The sequence below is a fragment of the Asterias amurensis genome, chromosome 12 (genome assembly GCF_032118995.1).
Source record: "Asterias amurensis chromosome 12, ASM3211899v1".
Classification (NCBI taxonomy): Eukaryota; Metazoa; Echinodermata; class Asteroidea; order Forcipulatida; family Asteriidae; genus Asterias; species Asterias amurensis.
The window spans coordinates 12,799,665-12,821,983 of record NC_092659.1 but is presented as its reverse complement, the minus strand read 5'-3'; the positions used below and the strand labels follow the sequence as shown (position 1 = coordinate 12,821,983).

Below are 22,319 nucleotides of genomic sequence, written 5' to 3'. Positions count from 1 at the left end.
GCTATCAACAGCTCTCCAATGCTCGTTACCAAGTCAGTTTAAGTTAATATTTGTTTTAAACGTGTACCTTCCCTTTAACATAAATAATATTCAAAATGAACAAAGATTTCAAAGGCTTGAGCAAAAACAATAGAGCCATGGTATCACAGCAAGGACTACGTCGTGAAAACGAACGGAATGACGATCTACGCAACTGATGTCAGTCAGATACCTTAGCGACAACAAACAGCAATTGAGAATTGGTGGGAAGACAAGAACAAAATTTCGGCTTCTCGTGAAGACGCACATAAACAAACAGATTAACACGTTCCTCATCCAAGGAGACAACAACAAAATAGAGATTAGTTTACATAACAAATGAAATCAAAGGCTGAAATTAGAAACAGAAACTTATCCACATTTAGACTCGTCCCCTGTCTTTACCCACAAAATTTAAACTGGTTATACAGGGTCAATGACTGGGTGAAACGGTTTCTTTAATGAATTAACGCGCAGTGATGTAAGCTTTCCATACATTTGTTCTGATTGGTCTGAGATGGTGTTTGCACTTTATGTCGTCTTCCATGCAGCGTGCAAAATAACATGCATTTATTATGTTCATGGGTACTTGATCATTGCACGTAATGTTCTTGTTGGATTATGGATACATGTATGCTAAGGATTCGACTGAAGTCTCCATGTGAAATGATTGCACGGTCAAAATGTGCTTTTCGAATGGGATTAGCATAGCCTGAAAGCATGTTTCTGGCGTAATTCACGAGATTCATCTCGAATGTCTGAAACGCCCACAAGAAGTATTCAGTTTGGTTGAAAGAAAGGTTGTTACCTCATTTTCTTACTCTTGATTTGTCTCCTAAACAAAAAAACTGCTAACCAAATATATAAACAACTAGACATTAAGAGTTTGTGAACAAACTCTAGGTGTTCGGTTTCCGGGAGTAAAAGCCTGGTGTATTTAAAACAATTGCACCTTGCTTTGTTCTCAAGATTTGTAATAAATGATCAAAGTTGCACAAATTGTCAACAAAACATGATGACGTCATCATGACGTCATTTCGAGTTCAAGAAGTTAACAATACACCAAGTTACACCTCAGTCGAACGTGCAATACCACGTGACAAATGACGACGTCATCAAGCTAAGACTTCACAGACATGTTGCTATTATGAAGGAGATTATGTATACCATTTTGAAACATTTGTCCTAAACTCTGACACAAACATCTAGTAAAAGTGTATTTTTAGATGTTGTTAATCTGCCGCTAGAGAGCGCACTTATTTTTTGGTGACTCTGATCGGTAATATTTTTTTAAATCAGACTTTTGCCAGACTTGTATTATGTTCAAAAGATGTTCATTCAGTTTAAAATCCATTGAAAAACGCCTTTTCAAAGCATTCTACAGTCACTTGCGGTTAAGACAGATCAAAAGGTCAAGAAAAGAAAAGCTTATGTGGTTGAGGAAATAATATGAACTTATGAAGTATTGACGACTGAAGAGAAGACTAACTAACCGGACGGAAAATGTACGTGTGTACATGTATGTTGAAAACGCCTCGAACACAAACTAAACGAACAACACGTGGCGCACACCGCAATGTGGTGTACAATGTACTGTACATGGTACGTGCAAAATCTTTACGCGCAACCAATGGTGGAATTTCGTTTTCTTTATACATGAATTTTTGAATTTTTAACCTCGATTTTGAACCGGAAGACAAGGTCAAAACGGAGTCATTTTTGCGAGGCGTCTAGTAGGTTTTAACGACCTTTCCGATGATGTATTGATTGTAAGAATTCATCATGTAGATCAAAAGTTATAATTAGGTGTTCGGGCCAACAGCCCGGAACACCTCTTATTTTTGTTCGTTTTTTTTTTTTTCTTTTTAGGTGTTCGGGCCAACAGCCCGGAACACCTCTTATTTTTGTTCGGTTTTTTTTTTCTTTTTCTTCATACTTCTTCTTCTTCTTCTTCTTCTTCTTCTTCTTCTTCTTCTTCTTCTTCTTCTTCTTCTTCTTCTTCTTCTTCTTCTTCTTCTTCTTCTTCTGAACGTCCCTTGTCCGCTAACAAAAACGCTTTTTCCAAACTCGTATGAACTTGAAACTTCACACATAGTTAGCGATTTATTAGGAGAAGAAAGAAAAATCATAACTTTTGATCTACATGAGGGATTCTTACAATCGAAACATCATCGGAATCGTCATTGAAAACTCCGTAAACGCTCCACAGACATGACCCCATTTTGATGTTGTCTTCCGGCTCAAAAGAGAGGTTGAAAATTTAAAAATTCACGTCTAAAGAACAACGTAAATCCCCAATGGTATGTGCATAAACATTGCACGTAGGCATACACACAACGTGTAGTGTATTAGCGGTGCAGCAGAGTCACGCTCCAGTGATCATCCATAGAGCGCGAAAAAGCTTCATGAAGAATAGTCTTCGTTCAAGGCGGTTAAAACATACATGCCCCTTACAGTCTTTTCTACAGTCGTCAATATTTCCTAAGTTCATATAACCTAAACTACATAAGCTATTTTGACAATCTATACATCATACGAAAGGGCGTTACGTACTTTACAGAAATGGATATGTTGGTGAACTTTCGTTGACCTTTTGACCTGTTTAAACCGGATGGGACTGTGAAATGATTTGAAAGGGCGTTGTTTATTGCCTTTTAGGTTGAAATATACATCATTTGATGCTTAACCATCACCACAGCATACAAGTCTGGCAAAGGTCTGGTTTAAAAGACATACTTGCTAAGCTCACATAAACTTGAAACTTCACACATAGTTAGATATTCATTAGTAGATGAAACCGTTTTAGTTTCGTCATGATGACGTCATGAGGTGTCGAATTACATGGTTTTTAGGTTCAAAAAGTGACCATTTGCTTATTGCTATATGTCTTCGAATTTTACAGTTATGATATTAATAATTACGCATCTGATAGATCAAGACTGGGACTACATTTGAAAAGTTAACGTCAAAATCGTATGACCCCTCCTTCCGTTCGTACCGGAAGGTCAAAGTTTGCAATTGTATATTTTTCTTCAAAAATACATCTCCGTCCCTTGCCCTCTAACAAAAGCACACTTCCCAAATCTGTATGAACTTCTAACTTCACACATAGTTAGATATTTATTAGGAGAAGAAACCGTTTGAGTTACGTCACAATGACGTCATCAATTCTTGAGTTATGAATTTTCAAAGCTTATTATTTTAAAAAATCATAACTTTTGCTATACATAATGGGTTGTTACAATCGACACATCATCGGAAAGTTCGTTAAAAACTCCGTAAATGCCTCGCAGACATGATCCCATTTTGATCTCGTCTTCTGGTTCAAAATCGAGTTTGAAAATTCATAATTTCATGTATAAAGAACTACGAAATTTCCCCATTGGAAATTGCAAATTAAAACCTAAAGCCAATCTCACACAAAAATATTGCATTTGTGAAGAAAAAAGGAGTCGTTTAAAACTGTGACACAAGTTTAACTATAAAAATTAACGACACGTTGTAGAAAAAGTCATCTTTATGTTTATGGTTCAATGTTTTTGAACTACGTCATCGCGTAACGTCCAACCGAACACCGTATTTTTGTAATTAACAAACATTTTATGTCTAGTTTTTTTTGAAATAGTAAACTTTGAATTTTCATAACTCAAGAATGAATGACGTCATTATGACGTAACTTGCACGGTTTCGTCTCCTAATGAATATCTAACTATTATGTGCGAAGTTTCAAGTTCATAAAAGGGAAAGGTGTGTTTGTGAGGGGACAAGGAAGATTCAGAATAGAAGGAGGAGGAGGAGGAGGAGGAGGAGGAGGAGGGGGGAGGGGAGGGGGAGGAGGAGGAGGAGGAAGAAGAAGAAGAAGAAGAAGCAGAAGAAGAAGCAGAAGAAGAAGAAGAAAAAGTATTAAGAAGTAAAAACCTAACAAAAATAAGAGGTGTTCCGGGCTGTTGTCCCGAACACCTAAAAAAGACTTAACTTATACCTGGTAAAACTCCATGACGTCTGTCTTTATATCACTGAATAATTGAGCTGCCTTGTTGACCACTTTGATCACGCCACGGATAGAGGGCGGGAGTTGATCTGGATCAAACTGCGAGAGTCTAGCAACGGCATTGGCTGCTACCGATCGCAGATTCTGTACATATAAGTAACATTATAGATTCAATTCATTGAATAGATGCATCGATGTTTGAAAACTAAAACTAGATGATTGTTGAAGTAATTCTTAATGCCGTTAGGCTACAAAAAGGGGTCAAAGCTCGAATTTTTAACTGAGAGTGATTGTACAGTTTTTGAAATCGGTTCTGTTATAGTATTTTCCCCCTTTTCAAAACAAAACAAACTTTGCAACTTTTAGATCAATGTTGCTATAGGCAGGACCTCTTTATTTGTTTACATCGGTCGGCTTGTTATTGTTTAATACAGTGAACGGTTTATTTTGCAGTGAGTACAACACGAATTAATTGTTTGATATGTTTTATTAAATCGGTGCCACTTTCTAAATCAAAACACTTTGGGACACACTTACACTGATGCGGCTTGGAATGTTTTCAAGTTCTTCAACGAAGTTATCAAATAACGTGTTAATGCTGGTGTTTCCATTGAAGAGGTCGACAACGATGTCTACCGCCCTCACGATGTTTCCTACCACTTGCTGGATGATTATATCATAGACTTTCACCAGATCGCTGATGCGTTCAACGCCAAACTCCTGATTGTAAAAAGAAAACAAAATTGATATACTGGTTTTACAGCTATTGAGCCATAACAAAATGACAGCAAACTGTAACACTTAAAAAAAAAGTTGTACGTTTTCTGAGAATATCTTATCTCGTGTTGAACTCTTCTTCTTCCTGATAAAGCCTTCCAAAATTTTCATGTGTTTAAAAAGGCAGTGAACACTTTTGGTAATTGTCAAAGACCAGTCTTCTCACTTTGTGTATCCCAACATATGCATAAAATCACAAACCCGTGAAAAATTGAGCTCAATCGGTTGTTTGAAGTTGCGAGATATTAATGAAAGAAAAAACACCCTTGTCGCATGAAGTTGTGTGCTTTCAGATGGTTGATTTCGAGACCTCAAATTCTAAACTTGAGGTCTCGAAATAAAATTAGTTGAAAATTACTTCTTTCTCGAAAACTACGTCACTTCAGAGGGAACCGTTTCTCACAATGTTTTATACCATCAACCTCTCCCCATTACTCGTTACTATGAGGTTTTATGCTGATAATTATTTTGAGTAATTACCAATAGTGTCCACTGCCTTTAATAATATTTATAAATCTAAGTATCTGCGTTACTCACAACTGACTGACGCAGCAAGAATAAACAGACACAAAATAGACGCTGGACTTAAAATACAGTGCACTGCAGTATTAGTTGAAGATTTCACGTAGAATCTGAAATCATAGTGTCCTCTCCCGCATGACGTCACGAGAAAAAATGACACAAGTCCATGGCTATTTATCTGAGCAAAATTATTAAAACAATAGCACTTGGCAGTGATGACTGTCTTCCAACAAAATTATTACTTCTACTTGGCAAAATGATGCTGTATTTTTTTTCCTCCAAATTCTCAGCAAGAGGTGTTTGCTTATAGGCCTATAGGTTACACGTTGTTTCAAAACTGCCTTTATGAACTGCCAGCCCCTGGTTCCTAGACTAATACTATTACAAAGGACCATTGTCGACAATACATTTTTCTGAAAAGATCCTTCCGCAAAATCATATAACTTTAGTCTCATACTTACGCATGTCATTCTTTGGTGATTTAATACTCTATTGATTTATTACTGTGAATACTGTAATAAAAATAATTAAAAAAAAATGAAACCTGAAAATAGATTTGAAATGTTTCAATGTTTATAGGCTTACTTGTAGGAAATTCAAATCATACTCAGCGTGTCCGTTGAAACAGAAGCGTGCTCTTGCGATATTTAGTTTCTTTCCAACGAGTCCAACTACAACCGTTGCATAAGCCTCATCCAGAATGTCTACACGAAGATAGCTGTTGAGGGGAGCTAACAATTACAACAATAAGTTAAATATTGCACTGTTTATTTTAAAAGTTTGTTTTTACATGCGTTACACAACATATGGGACCAACGGCTTTACGTCCCATCCGAAGGACGAAGCAATGGTTAAGTATCTTGCTTAAGGCCACAAGTGTCACGCTGGGGATTCGAACCTACACTCTGCTGATCAGAAACACCAGAGTTTGAGTTCGGTGCTCTTAACCGCTCGGCCACGACACTTCCATAATTTATCAACCGTGTGTTTCTCTTCCTTGAGTCTTTGATGTCCTTGTGAAATGGTTGAGAACGTTGAGGTATGTGTGAAACAAAATGTCTATTACCTGCTGTTATTTACGCGGTTTACTTTTTAAATGGTGTGACTTGGTCATTTGTTTGCCTCACCTATTTTAATGTTGAGCTCATTAGCGATAGTAATACCGAACTCTGCTCCAGTCTCCGTGCTCCCAGTAAGCTTCTTCCACTGAAAGGCTGGGCTGGCCAAATGAAACTTAATTCCCTCCCAGAATCCACGCCGTACTCGCCGTCTGGACGGAGAACTCGCTCTTGAAAAGATGCAAGAAAAAAAATACATTGAAGAGGGTATTCCGAGGGTCAAATAAAGCTTTGTGAAATATTCAAACACCAATCACAATTTTCAAAAAACTTGGAATAAAACTGTTTAAAGTGCCAGTGTGTTAAATACCCCTTCAGTGCAATTGTTAAAACAACGTTCGATGAAGTCAATTTTAAATAATTGGTCTGGACACAGTTTATACACAGCATTGTCAGTACGTTCCTGAATTGTGATGATGTTCGATGAAAGTAGCGTGGATATCGACCTTTTTGATGGTGAATTTTTTCCTCTTTCGATTTCTATGAAATACTTATAAGATCTTGTTTTCCACACAAGTTTGCTTTGTTTAACTCTTAAAGTTAAAAATTACTTACACTTTTTGATTTATAAACGTCGAGGCACGTTTATAAACACCGTTTGGATGATCTTTGTAAAGCAATGATGCTTCGTATCGAACATGTTCTTCCTCATCTTCGTCAACGGCTGACTTCAGGAGGATACCTGCCGCCTGCAAAATATGTGAAACACCATTATTTTTGCTGAAAATTAATATGAAACATTGTTCATTGTGCGTTTTCAAACTTTGAGAACTAACTTTCGCTGTTAAAATTTGAAACCTAATGTTGTGTCTTGCTATATGATTGTTATGACCTGGGCACTATTTCATAGAGCTGCTTAAGCAGAGAATTAGCAAAAAGTAAGCAGGATACCAGTCATAAATTGTGCATGTGACATGGTGGTTTGGCTGGTAACCTTATATTGTGGTAAGGAAAATTGTGTTGTGCTTAGCTACTGGTTGTGCTTTAGGAGTTATATGAAATTGGGTCTGGGCTAGCTTGACTTTCTACCTTATCAATGTGGTAGTCTCTCATAGAGTGTAAACCAGCTCTTTTCAGCAGAGGATTGGTGGTGGTCGAGTTGGTATAACTATGGATGTGAGCAAAGGAACGATGGAGGGCAGCATTGCCGAGAGCTTCAATACACGCTACCGTGTTGTGGTGGAATTCATCCTGTTCATCTTTAGAGAATGTTTTAACAGTAGTACTGTAACTCCAAGGATCTGGTGATTCAAAGAATAATTAAATTTTATGGTGTGGAGAGAAATTTCAAATTTAAGTGTGTTAATTCTAGTTGAAATTGTACACAAATTTATACCATGAACACCAAGTTTGTCCTCAATCTGCTCAACTATCGCCTCCGCCTTGGATTTGAATCCAGCATTCCACAGGTTACCAGCTAAGGCGCCAAGTACCATCACAGCAACTCTCTGTATCTCCGGGTCACGTATTTGGTCTGCAACAAAAGTTAAAAATAATGAAGTTGGTAGAGATGCTTTTATTTTTTAGCAGTTCTCAATTGGTAAATAAGACTTTTTTTAAGAACATATTGATTGTTTTAATCCTTTAAATTGATACAACTAACATCTGAAAATTGCATTTCAAAAGGTAATCCTGTTGTTTAGATAATATCGCCGAAAATCAGGAGCGAATTTGCCACCAGGAAAAATAATCCCTTATAGGAATACATAATCTGAGAAGCGTTACGCGGTAACGCTTCTTATATTCAAATTATATGGCAATAAAATGTTTATCTTTTAACTTCGAAGAGAGATGTTTCTTTAAAAAAAAAATGCTTTATACCATCAACACTGATGTAGGTTTCTAGCCAACGGTTGTTATTGCAAGTGAGTATGGGAGTAATCTATCAATAGTTTACCTTTCCTTTTTAGTCAAAACTCTGACTTTTTTTCAAAGCACAATGATTGTTGTTGGTTCCTTTTCGCGCTTTCTGGTATACAATAACGGTATACTTAAAGTTTGTTTCGGTGTATAATGCTGATTTAAAGTCTAAACTGCTTGGAAGGATACAATTAAGTCACCCGTTTAAGTGTATATACATTTTTAAAACAGCAGACAGAATATGTCGGTAGAGCGCCGTTTTGCTTTAACCATAGAAAAATACCACGGGTTCTATTTCTATGGCTTTAACGGTAGTCGCACAGATACAAATGTCAAGGATGTAAAAAGGTATAACTTTGGGGATTATTTTATCTTATTAAGAATTTAATCTCAATCTCGTCTTCATTGCTGATATGTTGTACACAATTATAAAACTATTCACTGTGTTGTTTACAATCTTCAGCTCTACATAACAAATAGGTGAGATTGGTAATTATTCACTAAGGAGCGTAGTAATTTCAGCTGGGTTAGGCGGTTGGGTCTATTTGCTGCGTCCTTTTTCTGTGTTGGTCTCTAAAAGTTGACAGGATAGGTAAACGATGAGAGAGTAAATCCAACATTTGGGTGGGGAAAGTGAGTGAAGAGACCCGCTAATGGGGCCAGTTTAATTAAAAATAAATATAGTAAATAGAGAGGCGGATCGGTTGGTGAGTAGGATTTTACAATGTTATTTTGGGTGAATTTCAGTTAGGTAACAACTATTGTTAACTTAAGGTGGATGGTTACCAATGGAAAAAGTGATCTTTATCAATGGTTGTTACATGACATAATAATTTATGAGTTTTATGGATCTGTTTTTGTACTATGTTTTCTTTGAATGGTGAAACAAGCTGAGTAATTCTGAGCCTAACTGTACCAAAGGCTTTTCATTGTCTCCGGATAAAAACATTACAGATGAAAAAGGATGGCACCAAAACATGAATGAAAATGAATGACTCACCTGGAAAACGTTGAGGGTGGAATACAATGCCCTCCAATGTTTCTAAAAAATGCTGTGGACGGGGTAAGAAGAAATGCAATTTAAGGGTAAAACGTACACTCGTAATTTGTAAATAAATCAAACAATTTAATACCAAAATATTTCCCTGTTATAGGTGTTCTTCGCCATTGGTACAACAGAGACACAAAGCGCCCTGATAACAGACAATCAAATGAAGCGTTCTATACCTGTGATATGGCTCGAGTGAATCCAGAAGACGCAATGAGTAGTCTCTCCACAAGGTCTTTATTTGGTTTTGGAGACAAGAGGATGAGATCAGCCAGAAGAGACTGTGAGAAGTCAGTTTCCAACGCGGATACAGCATCTAACATATTGAGTCTGTCTTCTTTGTCACGATGGCGTCTGGAAGAGAACATAGATAAACCTAAAAGTTGCTACTTTTCAAACTATGTGGCAAACACAATTATGTGGAGGACACTGAAAACCAATTCAATGCAGTGCCATTGGTTGATTTCTACAAATGCCTTTTGATATAATTGATTGTATAATATAAAGAATGTCCATTTGGTGACAATATGGCGCTTACACGTCTCAGTGCATAACAGAGAGTCGGGTCTCTTTATTCGCATCATTAAATTTAACTTAGATTGTTTACGGAAATACCTGGAGAGTGGAAGTTGGTACAAAGGTTTGACAATCTCAGCAAGTCTCCGTCCATCGATGTACCTCAGAGTATGAACGAGATCCTGAAAGCAGTGACTCCGTTCGTGAGATCCTACCATAAATTGACACCATACCACTCTTTTGATTTTTAGAAAAGTAAATGCAATCAATCGAAACGATCCCTGCTTAAATCATTTTGTTCGAAAGGTTTTTACAACATTTCAAAAAAGTGTGCGTGAGGCTAATTTATGTATGACAAGGAAACAAAATCGCAGACTCCCTCAGATATGAAATAACAGTTAAAACAAAATTATGTATATAAAATTTCTGAGAAGCAGATTTGCGGCTGTTATACCGTGATAAAGAATTTCTGCCACTGAACATGCTTTGGACTATCTTTTACCAACACATATGTTTTTTAACGTTTTTTGTTTATACAATTAATTTACACACTTGACGTATATTGGTCACTATGAGCATATTTGGCAGCCATTTTGTAAGCATACCTTCTAGTGGCGCGTTCCTCATGCACGTCAGGTTACCATACATCATGTTCTTCAATGTGGTAATGTCATCAATCATGTGTTTGCTGCCTTGTATCTACATCAGCAAGGAATACAAAGTAAAAACTCAGTAATTACAATCTTTCAAAAGTTTGTTGTGTTAGGCCAGTTAGCCGAGGTTATTTTGTTATTATTAACAATAGTGAATACAGTTTTCAAACTGCACAACAGCGTGTGAGGCTTTTTTCATTTTAAGCCAACATGTAACCTTTTTAATATTATTTTTCTTTTTTAACATAAGATATACAATATTGAGAAACAAGGACGGCAAACTGGTTAGAATCGGATGAAACACTTGATATTTCGACAGCTATGACGAATTCTATTTTTGTACAAGATTTACCTGATGCATTTGAATTGTATCAGTCACAATATCTGCATCAGTGGGCGGGGAGTATATCAGAGAAGGGGAGTACATCTCACGTACAAATGTCAGCAACCCATCTGAGACAGTCTTCATCTCTGGAAAATCTGATACAAAAGATGATGAACTAATTTATTTTATAAATATTGGCCAGAAGTATTTCGTTCAAACCGTTAAGTGTTGTCATTGGAATTACTAGGTATTCGAAGTAAATACAACACAGAGACTATTCAGCAAACTGTTATCAATACGAAATTTGCTAGGGTAAACAAAACACAGTATTTTTTACCAAAGCCTTCTTGCTCTGTATTCATCTCAAACTGATCCCGAAATCTGGAAAAAAAAGCAATGATAAAAATACAAAATAAGAACATAAAATGTGTTTAAGTATCAGAGAGTGTTTAATATCATTGTTTGATTTAGTGTGTCCACGCTCACTTAAAACATCTTGTTACTCATCTGCAATTATTACCCAAGTCCCTTCGGCAACTCTGGGTCCACTTTAATTGAGCTTTATATAATGAAAGATTAACCTAGCTTTAATAGAATCAGAATACCAGCCAAAAAATCCATTTTTAATTTGTGACTGGTGTTCTGCTTATTTCTGCTTCGTAAAAAAAGGTTGAGCAATATTTTAAGAGTCCTTGTTCGGAAGTAAATAGAGTCAAAATAACAGAAACCAGCGGGGTTCTAGGACTGTGTCGATTTGCACTAAGGAAACCAACTTGCAAACATCTCCTTTGTTTCTTTCAGATTCGTTGTTGTATCAATATAAAATCATTGTGCTTACTCCTTTGTTGATTCTCTTGGTGCTTCGAAGTGATCGACAATTTTGACTAGAGTTGGTAGCTTCATACCGGGGTGGTAATGAATCTCCTGTAAAGATAATTGAAGCAACAGCATTTTAATTCACAGCAAATTTCTAATTCGCATTTGTCTCAGTTGGAATTTCTTTTGTGGTAGCTGGGCTTATTGTTTAATTTTGAACTTATATACAACAGAAATGATCAGAGCATACTGATCGAAACGTTGAGTTGAAACCAACGGTTCTTTTGAGAACCACCCCAAGAGAGATTAGTCATTACATGGTGTTACCGCAAACCTTTCTATATCGTATTTCCACCGTGCAAAGTTTCAAACCCTACTTAGAAATGACATGAGTAAAATTCAACACACTTTTGACTTTTGTATAATATTAATTTTGAAGATCGACGATAATTCACAAATTATTAATCGACATAAGTCGCCCTTCACCTAGGGTACCTGCCTGTCAAACTGCACACTGTCATACCTTTTGATGTTTGAATTTCCCATACGGTATCGGGTGTGTTCGTCGGGTTTTGGTGAAGACGACGATACCATCATTATCCGTTGACATCCGGGCATTGTAAGACGCTTCATGGTGACCCTCGTGACCCGTCTCGTTGCAGTCGTAGCTCCACTCATTAGGCTCACCCTCAAGCTGTATAATAACGGCAGGAGCAACAATTGGTTTACAAACTCATTTACAAAACATTCAATGCCCCCCATTGCGGTTGGCTATTTCACATTGATTATTGAGTATAAACAATGATAGATAACAACCCTGCCTACCGTGTCTTCATCAGGAGGGTGTTGCAGATTTGCAGCCAATAGGCTCGTTAAACCCTTCTTGGCTGTTATCACGTGCTCATTCTCACCACGTGGGTAGTACACGTGACCAATCGTTCCGTTTTCACCGATTTCGAATGAAAACCTTTACAAAGATAAACAAAATAATTTTATTGTTGAGTGAGTTGTCATAATATTTGGTCCTAGTTTTAGTTTTCGCATGTTCTGATCTGGTGAAATTTTACAAATATTGTACTGTGTGTGAAAGGAAAACACATCAATGGGGGAAACGAATGAAGGGTTGGGGACACTATATCAAATGTCACCCTCGATTGCACCACTGAGTTTCAAAAAAGCTAATTTTCCCGGGCCCTAAAGCGGCCCCGGACCCCACGCCGTACCCGAATGCTCCATCGTTGACAGATTTGCACATCCCTCCTTTAAAAAGTGGGAGGAACGTGTCCCCAAACCACTTTTTGAAGGGTGGGGGATACAATATTAAATGTCCCCCATGTGTCTGAACGTCTTTATCATAACATTCAAATATTGCACTGTGTAACACTAACTGTGTCCCGTATTTGACATCAATCTATAGTAAGGTGCGGGACACGTCCCCCCTTTTTAAGAGAACACAGTTTCGGGTGGGGGGGGGGGGGTTCCCAAAATGTTTGTTAAATCGACGTGTGTCTTTATTATAAGTTCTTTGTAGTTACTCAATGTTTACTTTACTGTGTGACGCGCTGTCCCTGTCTGCCATTGCCGTTCTGCGGCCTCCATGGCTTGCGCTCTTCTGAGATCAGAGCGCTTTACATAAGACTATGACAAAAATTAAAACAATCTAGGATGGGTTGGGGAACAGAAATTTCTTCAGGAGGCTTTTGAATACAGGCAGCGAGATTGCATCTTGCAGACCTCTCGCTCATTCCATAGACGCGGGGCAGCCATTAATGAGCTATCCCCATCTTTCCGTCTAGTTCTAGGAAACAGAAAGCCGGTCTGATCAGCCGATGAGCGGAGTCGTTGCCTATAATTATGCATCAGCAGTATTAGAGTTGTGGGAATGTCAGGTTCAACCATATGATGAAGATTGGGTGTGAGAATTTTGTAGACACGAGTGACAATTATTTTTGAAGGTTATACGTTCTTTAACTGGGAGCCAATGCAGCGGTGCGGGCATGCGGGCAGAAGGCTGGTCACGGCCACACGCAAATAGGCTTAACCGAGCAGCCTTGTTTTGCAGACGCTGGAGTCGAGCGAGGTCATTTTCGCGGGCACCTACCAAAAGACAGTTGGCATAGTCAAGACGGGACGAGACCAGACTCCTGACGGCATGATGGCATGCGTTTTGTGTAATAAACCGGCGAATAGATTACGTATGTGAAAATTAAAAGTTTTTTAGCTGTTCCGACCTACCGTCGGAACAGGTATTGTTTCTGTCGAGATTTTTTTTTTTTCTTATTCTTTGTTTCTGCCTAAACCCATAGCAATTGCACACGTTTTTTTTTTCTTTAAACCTAATCTCCTAGACCATAACTTCAAAAGAGTGAAATCATGTACCAAATTGAAGCTTAGAACATAAGTTTTACTCTAAATGTAAACAAAATTAAAAATATTCATTAATTAGCCACGTAATCTTCATTTGAATATAACTGGATGCAGTCGCTTCCATGTTATTGTTAAATATTCTCTTTGGTAAATGCCATACAGTATGTACCTATCATGAGTTGTGACTTCTTAAGATGAGTCTACGCGTTTGAACATAACTGGATGCAGTCACTTCCATGTTATTGTTAAACATTCTCTATGGTAAATGCAATTCAGTATGTACCTATCATGAGTTGTGACTTCTTGAGAGGAGTCTACTCGAGTCTCTTTTTCTTGTTTTTCTACATACGTTCTGGACCACAGCGCAGTCTCTGTTTCTTCGTTTCCTAACCGAGTTCTGGACCAATATGCTTTGTACACGGAGGCTTAGGGTTTTCGTTTAACGAACGTGCGTATATAAATAGGGGTTTTTGACGACGACGACATACCATGGTGTCCACAGAATTACACTAAACTTAAACAGTTTGAAGATAATGACAGTTGAAAGCTTCCCTTAAAATATTACTTGCTGTGGTGTTGTAGTTTTTGAGAAATGAGTGAAAAAATTTCAAATTTAGACTCCGAGGTGGCGTCCTCCGTGGACGAACGTGCGTAATTGAATAGGGGTTTTTGACGACGGCGACGTCCTCGTCAAAAACCCCTAAAGGCATCTAATACTACATATCAACCATACTTAATAGTTAAAGGCGTTAGCAGTTCATATTTAGTGACAATGTTCGCAAAATCATGACACGAGAATTATTTCGTCGGATCATATTCCCCTTTGTTGATACAAGTACACGTAAACCCTCATACTATGCATTGGGCCTCATGGCCTAGTGGTCATCAGTCGCGCTTACATCTTGAATACGTGCGAGTTCGGATCTCCGTGTTTATCCTCCAAAACTAAAAAAAATATTTCTTTTTGTAATATTTAAGTTAGATTCTTATCTTTATATCGATAGTGTTGCCTTTTCTTTTTCTCAATTGTTAGCCCAACATAACCTGTGTGCATGCATGACACGATGATGTTTGAAAAACACAGTAAGCGGAAAATGGTGATCATAAGCGCAGAGTTTGGTGGTTAAGAGTTCTGTGAAATCAAATCGTACTAGATCAAACATCAAACCACCGACCCCCCAAAAAATAAAAAATCGTAATTAATTAACCACGTGACCCATATTTGCATATTTAATTGTACAAGGGGACAAAGTTGTTGGAACTTCCTGTTGATGCTGACATCATGAGAACAACAGCATAAGTATTGGAATTGCACTACCTATTGAACCACTTGGAGTGTTCAAGGAGTCCAACACGTCAGTCTAGAGTCCAACTAAATTGTTCGTTTACTGTATTGAACCCCCCTCTAAAACATTGATGCTATTGTACATTAGATTGGTGAAACATGTTTGTATTTTGATGTAATCATCAACGATACACATAACGATTGTATGAATGGTTACCTCTGTGACAAGTTATGGAAACAGAACATAGTGACACTGAAACCAAAGTGGAAATAGTCACCATGTCCAAGTACGAAGGTCATTTTCAAGATTCTTATTCAGCCCTTCCTACTGAGAATCTTGATTTGTTCCTTAGTAGATGTGAACTGAATGCAAAACTTCGTGAGTTCACTCCAAACAAAATACATTTAGCCTTGAGCCTCAGACTCAAAGGAAATGCAGCTATTTGGATTTCTACTCTCGAGGAAAGCAAGAAAGATTCATATGAAAAGATTAAGAGTGCTTTAATTGAAAATTTTCAAGGCAAAAATCAGAAATGGGTGAATGAAACTAAATTGGCATCCCGTAGTCAAACGACGTTGGAGTCACTAGATGACTATTTTTCAGATATTTCTTCTCTGTGTCACAGATTTTAAAAATCTGACCAGGAGAAACTGACTCATTTCATTCGGGGTTTGCAACCGCAAACTCGGACTTTTGTTATTTCTAAAGAGCCCGAATCACTAGACCTTGCATTGCATTATGCTCGTTTAGCTGAGGTTGTGTGTGAATCACCGTCAACCCCAAAAGTCCATACAACATTCGAACAACAACTTTCCCACTCAGACAAGAATGATTTTAGTGTGCACGCTATACAGCAGTTAACTCAAGAAGTTGCACAAATAAAATCAAAGGTAGACGAATTAGCAAACCAGAGATTAAATTCAACACAAAGAGAACAGTTTACAAACCGGTCCCATGTGCCGATTTATTCCAGGAACAAGGCTGGCAACTCAATGTTCAACCCTTCTCAGCGTCAAAGTAGAACTATTATTTGTCATAGATGCGGTAAACCTGGACACACACAAAACAACTGTTTCTCGAAATTTCATGCTCAGGGATATTCTTAAACTAAAGTCCCCGCCTATAGATGCTGGTAACCAGCGCAATGTCTATGTAGAAACTATAGGTGAAGGGGATACAAATTTCTCAATAGACATGCAAGGTAGTTGTGTATTAATGTTACTCTAGACTCTTTAAGTATTCCTTGTCTCGTAGACTCTGGAGCCTCAATCAATCTAATCAGCGAAAAATGTTTTCGAAATTCACCAACATGTGTTCGGAGAAAAATTAACAAGTCTGACTTTTCGCAAGCCGTAACAGCAAATGGAACTTGTCTGAAGATAATAGGAGTAACAGATATTCCTCTCAGCATTACAGGTCAAGTCTTTCAGATTCCCACGCACATTGCTACCAATCTAGATCGTGACATTATACTTGGCACCCAATTTTTAGTTAAACAAAATGCAAGAATGAATTTTGGGTCCAGTAAACTTAGACTTGATCGAAAGCACCAAATTCGCTCAGCTTCTAGAATTCAAATTCCCCCTAAGACACAAACCATGGTTGAAGCTAAGATAAAATCCAAGTTACCCGCAGGACTAGTTGGTACATGTCAGTCAACTCGAACCTTAGATAGCCTTGGGTTACATCTAGCACATAGTGTATCTAGAAGTAGAGTGGATAAGGATAGCACTAAAATCACTGTAATGTTGCTTAATTCATCTGATAGTGTAATTGAAGTGTACCCTCGTACGAAGATTGGCATATTTTCAGTTGTTAATGATCAAGATATTCATTTCTTTGCACCTCCAGCTGAGAAGCATATCGAACCAAATCACAACGAGAACAGCGCTCAACAAAAGTGTACTGCTTCTTAGACTCAAGAAGTTCTTGACCAAGCAAAAATTTCCGGTGAACATCTTTGTAAGGAGCAAAAGGATCAGTTACAGTCGGTTCTTACAGAATATACTGATGTTTTCCAAACAACAGGTAGCCCGTTGGGACACTATTCTGGTATTAAACATTGTATACGTACTGGAGATCATTGTCCAATACGATCTCGGCCGTATAGACATGCTCCCCATCTAAAACACGTGATTGAAGATCAGATCCAACAAATGTTGAAAGACAATGTAATATCACCTTCTACCTCACCTTGGTCTGCAACATTGTCTTAACAAGAAAGAAAGGATCTACTGACTATCGATTTTGTATCGATTTTAGACCAATAAACAAAATCAGTGAGCGTGACAATTTTCCCCTTCCTAATATCCTCGATTCTTTAGATAGTTTGGGAAACTCACAGCCTGTATACTTTTCGACCTTAATGGCCGCAGGTTATTGGCAGATAGCACTAGAAGAAGAAAGTAAGAGCAAAACTGCATTTGTCACACACGAATTAAGGCCAATATGAATTTAATGTTCTTCCCTTTGGTCTTCATGGTGCCCCAAGTACTTTCCAACGTGTCATGCACGAAGAGGGTTACATTGGAAGTTTGCATTAATTTATCTGGATGATATTATAATTTTTTCGCGGACATTTGAAGATCACCTTACTCACTTACGACTGGTCCTACAAAGGTTTAGAGTGTCAAACCTCGAATGTGTATGTTCGGTCAGAATAAGGTACGTTACTTGGGTCACATTATATCTAAGGACGGAGTAGCCACCGATCCGGATAAAACGACCATTGTTGAAAACTACCCAGTGCCCCAAAACGTATCAAATGTAAGATCATTCCTTGGTATAACAGGTTATTACAGGAGATATGTAAACAAGTATAGCCAGATAGCGGAACCGTTGACTAATCTTATAAGGAAAAATACCCCATTTGTATGGTCAAAGGATTGCCAACAGTCGTTTGAAACACTCAAACAGAAACTTGTAGAACCACCCATTTTAGCCTATCCTAAGTTTGATGGAACTAAATTCATTCTTCAAACAAATGTTTCAGTGACGGGTCTAGCATACATTTTGTCTCAAATTCAAGATGGTCAAGAAAAAGTAATCGCATATGGTGGTCGAAGTTTGAACAAGTCAGAGAAGAACTATTCCATAACAGAATTAGAAGCACTAGCAGTAGTGGAAGGAGTACAAAAGTACTCTTCTTACTTACTTCATGGATCAAAATTCCATATTATTACTGATCATAGTGCTCTCTGTTGGTTGTTCAATCAGACACAAACCACAGGTAGATTGGCTCGATGGACTCTTTGCTTGCAAACTTATGATTTTGAAATAATTCATAAACCAGGAAAGACAATCACAAATGTTGATGGTTTGAGTAGAATACATGCTAATACGTCTGACCAATCTACAAAACGTTCAGATAACCCACAAGAGCCGTCTTACAATGATAGAGCCAATAATGAAGACAAAAATGTGACATCTAGTGTCAAATGGATTCCATTATTGAATTGGAATTTTGGATGATTACATTATTCCTTGTCATTCAAAACATGATGTGAGCACAATTCGAAACTTAAGGTTTCAAAAAGGTAAACGGTTATGTAATCGACATGATGACGAATTGCTTGATCATATACCACACACTCAAAAAGAGGTGAAAATTGAAGACTTAAAACAGTCACAAAGAAAAGATTTGTTTGCAGCCAAAATGATTGAATATCTTGATGGTGATTTATTGCCTGATGACGAAAAACAGGCTCGACAAATTCTTTTTGAGGCGGAACATTATTTTCTTCAAGATGGTGCATTGTACCACATGTGGTATACACCAGCTAAACGTCACATGCCCGAGAGAACCACAGTCCGATTGTATGATTACATTTGATATTGTATTGACTGCTAATCATGATGACTTATTGTCTGCTCATTTTGGATTACATAAAACCTATGCCAAAATCAGACAAAGATATATTTGGAAAGGCATGCATAAAGTATTGATAACTGGGTTCGTTCATGCCAATCATGTTCCCGTAGAAAGACACCGAAACATAGGTGATTGCACCTTTAGTCAAAATGACTAGTGCAGCTAGTCCATTTGAGAGACTCAGTGTAGATATTCTTGGCCCACTGCCTGTTAGTTCTTGCAACCAATATGTACTGTGTTTCACTGATCACTGTACTAGATGGCCAATTCTGATACCGATCAAATCAACCGATGCCCGTACAGTAGCATCATGTTTCTATAAAGAAATAATGTGCAACCACGGTTGCCCCAGATTTCTCTTAAGCGATAGAGGAACTAACTTCCTCAGTAAACTGATGATAGAAGTTTGTAGAATCATGGGAACTAACAAATTGAATACCAGTGCATATCATCCACAGTGTAATGCGGTACAAGAACGTTTTAACAGTGTTATTTTGGATACAATCTCACATTATGTTAATAAGTTTAACACAGATTGGGATGAGTTCATTCCTTCGATCCAGTTTGCCTATCGGAGTAGCCCAGCGGATAACAGCGTTGGATTCAGCCCCTTCTTCCTCCTCTACGGCAGAGAAGCAGTTCTACCCTTGGACGTTGCACTACTAAAAACCACCGAGTCACACAACCAAACCGTGAGAGAATACATTAGTCATCTGGTAAGCCAACTTGAAACTTTCCGAGAGGTTTCAAAAACTCATCTGGAAAGAAACCAAACTGCTATGAAACAGCGCTATGATGACAAAACAACTGAAGTCCAGTATGAAGTAGGAGACTGTGTATTCATATTCTCCCCAAAGACACAACCTGGACTCTCAAAGAAACTTTAACAACGGTGGTGCGGACCCTACATCCTAGTAAAGCGAAATGGACCAACAAATTTCATGGTGAGAAATCTGGAGAACAATAAGTTATTATCTTCACCGATTCATGTTAATCGCATGAAATTCGCCTATGATAAATTTCTACGACCCTCAAATGAAACTTTTCCCGTTGAACTTGACGCAAGAGATCCAATAACAGAGCTTAGTGATGACGATCTTCCTACAGACTCTTATCAGCCACTAACTGCGAAACACTAAACGGAAAACCCAGTCAAGATCCCAGGACTTCCGTCAACAACAGGCAAAAATGATATAGAGTATGCTGTGGAAAAAGTGATCCGAGGAAAATTCATCAACGGCAAACTTCACTACCTCATTAAGTAGCAAAACTTTCCCTCAAAATATAACACTTGGGAACCAATTGAACACATGAACCATTCGACTATGGACTTTTTACAGACACATCCTGTACGAATAACAGGCAAAGCAACGAGATAATGTGTTGCTATTTAATTATGTTGATTATTTGTGTGCTGTGATAATAATTTTGCAAACATTTAAAGTGCGCTGTTAAATTGTATATAGGGACGACTTGGTGAAATTATTTTGATTATTGTGAGAGGTACCGGAAATACGGACTGCTTATTATACAATGTTGTTAATTTTGCATATGTAATTGTGTAAACAAAAAGATGCAAGGAATTGCAAATTTACCTTGTTATACAAATTTTAAGGCCTTTTGGATTGCGCAAAATAACCTCAACTAACTGCAGTCTGTATTTTAAATTTTGGCCCTGTTATCAGTTTTGGTGATTCTTTAAAACTTCTCCTTAAGCCCGGCCGGCAAGTGTAACACCACAACCTTGAAGTTTTAGATTGAGTTGCAAAATTTATAATATTGCCAAGAGTTTTAGGAGAAATTGAATACTCTCCTACAGACTGTTCCGTTAAAATCAAATTAACTCAAAGTGTATTTAGACAATTTGTTTATGCAAATTTGGAATCGACGGAGCCGATTCTAGAAGAGAGAGGCATATGTTATGGGACTACTTTTCGTATGATGGCGTAGTAATATTATGAATACTAATTAAGTACGGGGTATACATGTAGTACTTATACCAAGGCGCGGCCTATGATCGACAGTAGCCGTTAGCCTGGTCTGGGAGGTTGGAGTCTCCGTCTTTAATTTACCTAAGTCTCGTAAGTTAAGTTATTAAATAAAGCTATTGTGTTCTCTAATAAGAAGTCTTACAAGCCTGTTTTATTTGAAGTTTGTGTACTAGTATCCCGGTAGGCTGACAAAGCCATAATAAAGCAATCAACTACACATACCATTTCGTTTTAATGTTGTTTTAAGAAAAGTCAAGTGTTTCCAAAATCTTAAAGGGCCCAAAATTCTTCTGCTCAAATTTTGAAGGCTTATTGATTATTATTTCGTTCGCCAATTTGGCTTCTAGATGGCCTAGAATTGCACCAGAAGAGCACCTAGAATGCAAAATCTCCTCGGGCCCTTAAGCGGGCCCGAACCCACGCCGCAAAGGCTTCACACTCGCATGCTCACTCCTTGACAGATTTGCCCCCTAAAATTCATATCATTGATCCACACCGGAAGATGATGTTAAAGGCAGTGGATACTATAGGTAATTGTCAAAGACTAGCCTTCACAGTTGGTGTATCTCAACATATGCATAAAATAACAAACCTGTGAAAAGTTGAGCTCAATCGGTCACCCAACTTGCGAAATAATAATGAAAGAAAAAATACCCTTGTCACACGAAGTTGTGTGCGTTTAGGTGGTTGATTTCGAGACCTCAAGTTCTAAACCTGAGGTCTCGAAATCAAATTCGTGGAAAAATACTTCTTTCTCGAAAACAATGGCACTTCAGAGTGAGCCGTTTCTCACAATGTTTTATACCATCAACCTCTCCCCATTACTCGTCACCGAGAAAGGATTTATGCTAATAAATATTTTGAGTAATTACTGGTGCCCAGGTTTCCCTAGTGTCAACATCATGGCTCAACCAGAACATGTTCAACCAGTGACTGACTTGCTAGAGAACAGTACTCTGCTGAAAACGGCAGCAAATAATTCAACTCTTCCTTATGATGGCTTTGTTGAGATGGAATTTCAGCTACCAACAGGTTGCCATCGCCCCTGTTGGTTCCAGTGTTGGTAACAAGTGACCCATTCTTACCCAAATCACGGCTCCAACGTTCTGGAAGAGTTGTAACAAGATCCCATGTAAACGTTTTTTTGAAGCTTTGCATGG

The 22,319-nt window shown here is 37.9% G+C and overlaps 1 protein-coding gene across 1 annotated transcript in view; it reads right to left on the bottom strand.

Moving 5' to 3' along the window:
- Positions 1 to 22,319, bottom strand: part of LOC139944885 (uncharacterized) — a 175,711-nt gene that overhangs the window by 118,995 nt on the left and 34,397 nt on the right. The window contains exons 5-20 of the mRNA XM_071942035.1: positions 12,470 to 12,611; positions 12,168 to 12,332; positions 11,667 to 11,752; positions 11,166 to 11,209; positions 10,856 to 10,983; positions 10,456 to 10,549; positions 9,950 to 10,061; positions 9,514 to 9,688; positions 9,287 to 9,338; positions 7,763 to 7,900; positions 7,456 to 7,667; positions 6,982 to 7,115; positions 6,436 to 6,596; positions 5,894 to 6,039; positions 4,547 to 4,729; positions 4,001 to 4,153 (exon numbers count right to left, since the gene is read on the bottom strand). Of these exons, the coding sequence (XP_071798136.1) occupies positions 4,001 to 4,153; positions 4,547 to 4,729; positions 5,894 to 6,039; positions 6,436 to 6,596; positions 6,982 to 7,115; positions 7,456 to 7,667; positions 7,763 to 7,900; positions 9,287 to 9,338; positions 9,514 to 9,688; positions 9,950 to 10,061; positions 10,456 to 10,549; positions 10,856 to 10,983; positions 11,166 to 11,209; positions 11,667 to 11,752; positions 12,168 to 12,332; positions 12,470 to 12,611 (2,125 nt within the window). The remainder of the gene's footprint in view (positions 1 to 4,000; positions 4,154 to 4,546; positions 4,730 to 5,893; positions 6,040 to 6,435; positions 6,597 to 6,981; positions 7,116 to 7,455; positions 7,668 to 7,762; positions 7,901 to 9,286; positions 9,339 to 9,513; positions 9,689 to 9,949; positions 10,062 to 10,455; positions 10,550 to 10,855; positions 10,984 to 11,165; positions 11,210 to 11,666; positions 11,753 to 12,167; positions 12,333 to 12,469; positions 12,612 to 22,319) is intronic.